Consider the following 8,044-nt stretch of genomic DNA (forward strand, 5'->3'; position numbering starts at 1 on the left):
AAGAACCTAGTGGTAACAACAAGAAATCAGCAGAAAACTCAGCTCCTTGTAACAACCAAGATATAGTGCACATCTTGTCAATTTGCATGTCATTTCCATTGGCTGCTACAACTTTTTCAGGAAGAACTAATCTGATAGGGCACCCCAATGGTTGTAGCAACTCAGGGTCAATAAAGTTGTGTGAACTACCAGTATCAATCAAGATGTGTAAAGGCTTTTAAAGTGATAGCCAGTCACTTTCAAGGTCCTATATCCTAAGGAACCATTTAAAGCATGAATAGAAATTTCTAGTTGCTCCATTGTGTTAGCTATCTCCACTTCTTGACTTTCTTTAGGATCTATCATTCCCAAAATCTGGTCATCACCACCCTCATCCTGCTCCTCTATTTCCATCAAGTACAACTGCTTAATAGTCTTGCATTGATGACCAAAAGTGTACCTCTCATCACAGAAGTAACAAAGACCTTTAGATCTCCTGTCATTCATTTCTTCAATACTTAATGTTCTCCGGTTAACACCTTTTTGTGGCCTGCATAACCAGTACTTGGAGTTGGTAATAGTCCTGGTTTACTCTGCAACCTGTGCTTAGTTGACCTCTTAGATGTGTTGAGACTATGGAATCCACTGGATGGTTTGATGGCCATAAGAAATGCTTCTTGCATTCTTGCACTCTTATACACCTGTGAAAGTGATGTAGGTTGAGTAATCTTTATAGCAATGTTCAGGTCAGGTTTCAAACCCCCAATGTAACAACTAATAGCATTTTCTTCAGACAATTTGACCCTAGTCAAATACTTCTCAAATACAGCCTGATATTCTTTCACGCTCCCCACCTGTTTGATCTTTTTCAGCTCCTCCATAGGGTCATCAAAGTCAGTCCCAAACCTATCCACCACAGCTATTACGTACTCGGTCCATGTAGGCGGTTGTAAATATTGCCTATACCTCGTAAAAGATAGATGCCACTGAATGGCTTCTCCCTCCAACTGCAAAGCTGCAATAGAAACCTTATCCTCATTAGCAACATTTTTCATGGAGAAGAATTGTTCAGTTTTGAACAACCAGGATCGTAAATCATCTCCCAAAAATCTCAAATAATCCATTCTCGACCATCTTGAGAAATTGGAATTGTGAGTGTTATAGCTTGCAGGGTTTTTATCTTGCCTTCTTTCTTCTGAATGTCGATGTCCAGAGGGACCTGTTCTATCCAGAGGAGATTTCTCCCTCCTATTTTCTCCAGATTGCACCAACTGCTCTTTCAATTCCATCACTACTTGATCCAATCTTTTCAAGCTAGTGACCTCTCCTGTCAAAGTTCCCATATCCGCTGACAATTTCTGTAGCATATCCCTTATTTTCCCCATTTCAGCTGGAGAACTATCAATGGATCTTGCTGTTTTCGTCATGGTTGCCAAGAAGTCAATTGGCTTTGATACCAATGTTACACAAATGTAGGAGTTATAGAGGATAACTCGAGATTTGTAGGCTGATTCAGAAACAGGGTTCGAAATTTCAGCTCAAGATGATGAATTTAGAAGAAGAGAGAAGAGAAAAAAGAGAATAGAATAGAGAGAATTTTAGAAGAGAAACTGATATTTCTTGTTATGATCCTTCATTTTACATGTTCTCTATATATCAGTGAAAATGGAATACCTAAGAATACATTTGTAACTAACTTTTATAGAATTGAGAATGACAGTAAATTGTGTAACTAATTGGCAGTTATAACTGTTTTCCAGAACTAGTTGCTGATCTGGACTAAACTTCTTTTAATCTCCATTTCCAACTATGTGAAGTCTTTCAATCATTATTTCATGTATCAGTCTGTGTTTGGGCTCCCTTGAGAAAAATCAAGGTTTCGCTACTGTTAAATGTTGTCCAGAAGAAACCGTAAGCAACTAGGTAATAAAATTAGACAAATTTGGAGGACTAGTAAATTGGAGGAACCAAGAGAATTTTGGAATTAGAATAATTAGCGTGTAAATACAATCATAAAAACAAAGAATCTTCCCATTAACAATTATATGTTTGTTAAAGAACAAAGGAAAAAAAAAAACGTGAGATTAATCTCTTATGATTATTGCAAGTAATTGAGACTTGGAACTATAACAAGCAGATGGCAGGGACCTGAGCTTCTCTAGATTGCAAAGCGCACCTCCTCCATGTCCACATTCATCTCATGACAAATTGCGTCCGTTGGCTCCAAGATCAGGAATACCGATATAGGAAAATTCTACACCATTTCCTCCAATTCCAGCAAGCAGGCATTGGAATCCGCATGTTTCTAAATCAGCCATCACTTTATCAACAACGGTTCCTGCCAGAACTGGAAATTGTTAAGGAGAAGCGAAAAGACTAGGATGAAATGTGGGGAACTCGGCAACACACATGATAAGCTATTTAGGGAAGATTAGTGTGTCTAGCGATTGTTTTTTCAGACAGGTCAAAGATAAATGTATTGGCCAAGAAGAGATGGATACAACACTGTAAAATAGCTGTAGAATTATGTAATTTCAGAGAAGATGGTCATAACACTGTACAATAGCTGCAGAATCATGTAATTTCAATCAATTTAACGAATGCTTTCATGTGCAAACGTTCTTTGTTGTAAGAAAAATGGAATAAAAAACTTAGACAAACAGTGGGACACACGGGAAAGGATTGCAGCTCATACTTTCAAATAAGATGTTGGTTCCACAAGCAAAATGCGTATGCCAATATATTGAAAATGTTAGTGATAAAGATAGTTGTATGCCACTATATTGAAAATGTTAGTGATAAAGATAGTTGTTCATCTCTATCAGTACAAGCAAAGTTGACTCAATATTATCAAAAGTTGGAGCACACTAAACACGAAATCTATATTCTAGGCAAATAGAGCTGTGTCCAAGTGAATAGCCTTTTTTTTTAAAACCTTTTCAGAGTAATGTTCAAGAACCTAAACTTTCTATGCATAGGGATGGCCAAGGCAGCCCATTTATGAACCCCAAGGTAAAGCAGATGGAGTTTAGAGGTAAAATCAAACTATATCCTGGAGAAATAAAGCAACTCCAAAAATGTCAGTATTGAATAGAGATACCATATAAATAGCACGTTTAAATAGAAAGCATTTATCAGAAGGAAAATAATCAAAGGATACGGGTTGGTAGTAATGTCAAAGCACAGCCTCCACCACCAGCTCCAGTTAACTTGGTAGACAGTTTGTACTTTAGAGTTGTTCTAACAACAGTTTCTATGGAAGCATGGCTAACACCCATGCATTGAAGCAATCCTTGGTTCATCTCCATCAACTCTGCCAGTTTTTCTTCTTTCTCGGTTATGGCAAGATCATCTGAGACAGGCGATTGAATAATTGCAGCCACTTCATTACTGATAGAATCCACTGAAGTAAACACAGAAGCCATTGCAGTCGGATGCCTCATAGTCCTTTCAGAGACGCCAGCTACCAAAGCTTTTGTATTTCTCCCAACCTTTGTGTTAGTGATCAGCATTTTAAGTGGCATGTTTGTTTTGAGGCGTGTTAAATCGCCTGACTTAAACTTGATCATGTTTCCTGTATGTTAAGTTTATAGGTTATAAAGTCATTAGAATCCTGACATATCCTTCAATTTAGTATCTGAAAATTAGAGGTATTCTATGTTTCTTAACCATAAAAGAAAAATCCACCATGGAAAATAGTTAGGCAGAATCATTTACAGATGCCTTGATGACAGTAGAAGGAACAGAAGAGCAAGTGACTACTGACTATGCAAATCCCATGTCCCAAAAAAAATGCCACATAGAGAAGAATGTCAAAACGCTGCCAATGCACATGAGAGAAATTAACATTGTAACTCAGGAACTTCCATAAGCATAAATCTTCTTTGCCAAGCAGACCTTAATTTTACAACAGCTCATCTGTTCTAATTTCTAATTAGATAACCTTCTATAACAGCTAATTAATTACCTTCATGAATAGAAAATTCAGATTCTCTTATGGATGTAAGACTTCATTGTATGTTTTGTCAGACCAAATTTAAACAGGACATATATGTAAAGTTTAATCAGTAGAACAGCAAAAGAAGAGAGAACAATTCTCTTCTACCTACGAACAAAAAGTTATAATTATTGAGCAATATAGGACATGCAAAGTGAAAAAAACTTGCATTTCCTTTTGTGAGTAAGTAATGATATGCCTAGATTGTGACTAGAAGAATCCTTCCCATGTTGACTGTACCCATCTACCTTAAAATGAATATTTTCTGTCTCCACTGCTTCCACCATGTCTAAAGAGCCGAAGACTCAAACAAGTGGAAAACCAACATAATTTAACTTGAAAGGCAAGGTTTCTTTTATATATTGTGCCAAGTTGATTATCTGTCAACAGTTATCAGACTTATTTCCAGTGGACATCAGTCTTTGTTACAAGTTACTTCCTCTAAAACTCTACTTTTGCTAGGGGTTTGGACATGAAGAAATTAACTTGTGTGCCTAAAATTACTACAGAAGTAAAGGATCTGTTAATATTAGAAGGAGCTTAATGCTTACATTGTCTCCAGTTCTTGTTTGATTCTGGCCTGATGAGGACACACATCCTCATTTCTGGCAATATAACAGCTCTCAAACAAACACTGACGATGTCTTTTATCATATGCCAAATATTTGAGACACTTATGGAGATTGAGTAAAGCATCTAGTACGCCCCTGAACTATGACCAAAGTTGCTACGACACACTCCAACTTCACGGGTGTCCTATTACCCCCTGAACTCAGTTTTAGCGTATTTTTGTCACCCTTTTGTTCTAATGTGACACCTTTGATGTGCGATCCATTTTATGTAAGAAAGTTGTCATGTCAGCACAAAAGGGTGACACAAATACGCTAAAATTGAGTTCAGGGGTAAGTTACCCCTGGGAAGTTAGTGTGTCGTAGCAACTTCGGCCATGGTTCGAGGGGGTATTGGATGCTTATCTCGAAGGAGATCTAAAGACTTATATAGAAAGATAAAATAAGTATTGCTAACTTGCTACAATCCATAATTGAATCTCAATAGTTCTTCATAGATCACTGGGTACCTCTTATCCATATCATGGTTCCAAAAGCACACCAAAAGAAAATTAAACTGCAACTGTTTGAAGTGGATGTTCTGGAAGAATTTAAGAAGCAGATTTTACAAAAATGTAGGAGAACATAGAATACCAACTGCTGGTCGAACATAGAGATGGAAATATTTTTAACAAGCCTAATGAATTGCTCTTGGGAAATTTTGAAACACGCAATTCCCATTAGATTAAGCTGTTATTCCGGAGTCCTTTAAGGCGGCAAGACTATGGTGCTACTAATTAAAACCTCAAAGATAATGTTTAATTTGGAAAGTTTTCAAGTTAATCCCATGCTTTTTCTTGCACCCACAAGTTCAATAAGATATCTTTTTCTATTTTAATAAACTCTTATTAACTCCCACAGACCTACCAATTTCTCACTTCTCAGTCACAAATCATATGCTTTTATCCGTTTAGGCAAAAAGTCAAGAAAATTCAATGCTTTAGTGCCCCTTGTCAGCTTGACTATGATGTTCTCTGATCGTTTAACATATCATAAAAGGAATGCAGATATGGTAAGGTAACTATGGCTATTATGACATACCATATGTGCTCACTGTGTTGTCAATACCAGATGGCTTCCCATGAATTATTTTCTCGCCCTCGAAAGCCCATTTATTCACCAATTCCAGCTCATTCTCTCCAAATACTTGCCAACCTTGGTGGCTGAAATCCGTACTGACTGAATCTGACAAAGCAAGAATGGCCGCGGAGAGTGCAACACAAAAAGCTGCAGACGAACCCAAGCCTGATCCCAGTGGAAGCTCAGAATTTACAACTGCTTTAGCTGGTTTGCATCTAATAAGGCAATCAAAGAGAAAGTCAATATGATAATATGATTCTGTTTAATGAATTTAAAGTGGCCAAGCAAAGGAATGGAAGTTAATACCCATGGACTGAGGTGAACAGCCAAAGAAAAGCAGTGACACCAGCAGCGAGACCTATATTTGCCTCAGGAATGTTCTGCTCATCGACTAGAATAGCAATTAATTTAAGTTTCTCCAGCGAGCATGAGGAAGGCGGAATCTGGGTTTCCAAGTTAGGAAAAGCCTCTTTAATTCTTGCAATTGGCCAGGAAACTTCTAAGGACACATCCTTAAGCTGGAGGCTTAGTGTTTCGTCATTATCTATTTCCCAAAGAAATTAAGAAGAAAAGAGCATAATTTGATAAAAACTAAATGAAGGAACCAGTAAACATATTATGATTATAAATGAAAAGAAAACAACAGTTTGGATAAAACCGATTTTTCTTTGTTGGTCTTACAAAGAAAAATAATCTGCTTAGACCAGTAAAAATTGAATTTAAGCAAAATTATCATAATTTTTCATATTGCTATCTTGGTTCATCCATTTTTAGGATAGACCTAGCATATGTGACAAATCCTTGAGGTCAGTTTGAACTCCAGCATCTCATCTCAATATCGGTGTGGTGGCAGAGAACACTGACCATAGCATGGTAACATTTAACCAATCAGCCAGTCCTATTAGCAACTAAAAGCCTAAAATTCAACCATCAGAATACTATATAAACACTTTATCATATAATTATACATTTCTTCAGGAAACTAAATGTCTCTTACGGTGCCTTTGCTAAGGAGAAAAATCCTCTTTGATGAATCATTTCTCAGTGCTTGATAAGTTATAAAGGTTTGCAACATAACACAATCAAAAATGATTTAGGATAAAGTGCAAGGATTGCTTGTAACATACTTCTTCTCATTATAAGACTACAACACTTTCTAAATATTATCACTCCCTCTGTCCCATACTAGTTTTCCACTTTCCTCTTTACACGCTTTCTAAGAAATCATAAATAACATGGTTAGTTTTACTATTTTATCCTTTATACACTTTTGAAGAAAAAAAAATTGGAACTTATAAACTCGTTTAGGCTTTCAAGAAATATTAATCACAGGAATAAAATAGGAAAAATTTGATTAATTTTGTCTCGATTTGGTAAATGGACAAGCAATTTGGGACAACTATTTATAGTAGGTGAAAAACTAATATGGGATGGAGCCGTTACTGAATGGAGATAAAGAGAATAAGGAACGGATTGTAGTAATATTTATGAAAATGAGAAGAGAGTTGAAAAGCATAACATTGAAAATCATTTGTCAACTACAGAGAAGGAACACTCTTCAACATTTTAAAGTGTGAAAGGCAGGGATTTATTTGGGAATTAAGAAATGATAAGCAGCAAATTAGATTGGGAAATGATATTTTACGAGAGATTTGGAGACGAATGGTGTACCAGCAGGAGTAGGGAAGCGAAGGGAGACGTAAGTATAGAGATCAATGGAGGCAGCAACGGCAGCTGATCCGTGAACTACAGCATGTTCTCCAGCCAATATTATCTTCCCCGGAGCTCGCGCTCTCACCTCCATTTTTTACTTTTCCCTTTCCCCTTTTTCGTTATTTTCGAGATACGAATCTGTGCCTTTTATTTATATATATATATATAGAGAGAGAGAGAGAGATCGGTCAGAAGGAGACTGCGGTTGGCTACTGCAGCTGAATGCTGACTGCTGGACTGCTACTGTGTTGGTTGAATATGGCGGAGAATTTTATTTTACGAAATAAAGCGCACATTCACATTTTTTCCCCTTTCCAAAATATGAAAATTGTCCCATTTTCTGTTGAGAAAATTTGGCTGAATTTTCATGTTTTACATCAGTAAAATGAAATACTTTTATTTTCTCATTTTAAAATAAAATTAAAGGTTATAATAACATAATACTTAAATATTATGGATGATATTTATAAATATACTTAAAATATAAATTCAACTCACTCTTTCAATTTCAATTAATTCTTTCCCTTTCTCTAATTTTTTTATCTCCTCCATTCTTATTAAAAACTCATTATTTCTTCAACTCTCTCCTTTTTTGAAACTTCGTATTTTATTTCTAAATGTTCGTTCTCTTTCCAAATGGTAAGTTTTCTACTCTCCACTCATTTTA

General features: G+C 36.3%; 1 protein-coding gene across 1 annotated transcript; it reads right to left on the reverse strand.

Annotated features, from left to right (window-relative positions):
- Nucleotides 1–1,937: 1,937 nt before the first annotated feature.
- On the reverse strand, nucleotides 1,938–7,745 carry LOC107839547 (mevalonate kinase). Its single transcript, XM_016683083.2, has 5 exons — nucleotides 7,336–7,745; nucleotides 5,971–6,208; nucleotides 5,626–5,879; nucleotides 3,140–3,553; nucleotides 1,938–2,326 (listed from the first exon to the last, which is right to left on the reverse strand). Exons 1-5 carry the CDS (start codon nucleotides 7,466–7,468, stop codon nucleotides 2,178–2,180), a joined length of 1,188 nt encoding a protein of 395 aa, XP_016538569.2. The 5' UTR covers nucleotides 7,469–7,745; the 3' UTR covers nucleotides 1,938–2,177.
- Nucleotides 7,746–8,044: the final 299 nt, after the last annotated feature.

The sequence above is a fragment of the Capsicum annuum genome, chromosome 8 (genome assembly GCF_002878395.1).
Source record: "Capsicum annuum cultivar UCD-10X-F1 chromosome 8, UCD10Xv1.1, whole genome shotgun sequence".
NCBI lineage: Eukaryota > Viridiplantae > Streptophyta > Magnoliopsida > Solanales > Solanaceae > Capsicum > Capsicum annuum.

Excerpts from the sequence above, each read along its gene's own strand:
- LOC107839547 (XM_016683083.2), bottom strand. The coding sequence starts at position 7,468 with ATGGAGGTGAGAGCGCGAGCTCCGGGGAAGATAATATTGGCTGGAGAA. Across the intron at positions 5,880-5,970 it reads CTGTTCACCTCAGTCCATGG|ATGCAAACCAGCTAAAGCAG; the intron begins GTATTAACTTCC and ends TTGCCTTATTAG. Across the intron at positions 2,327-3,139 it reads TTTGACATTACTACCAACCC|TTCTGGCAGGAACCGTTGTT; the intron begins GTATCCTTTGAT and ends AACAATTTCCAG.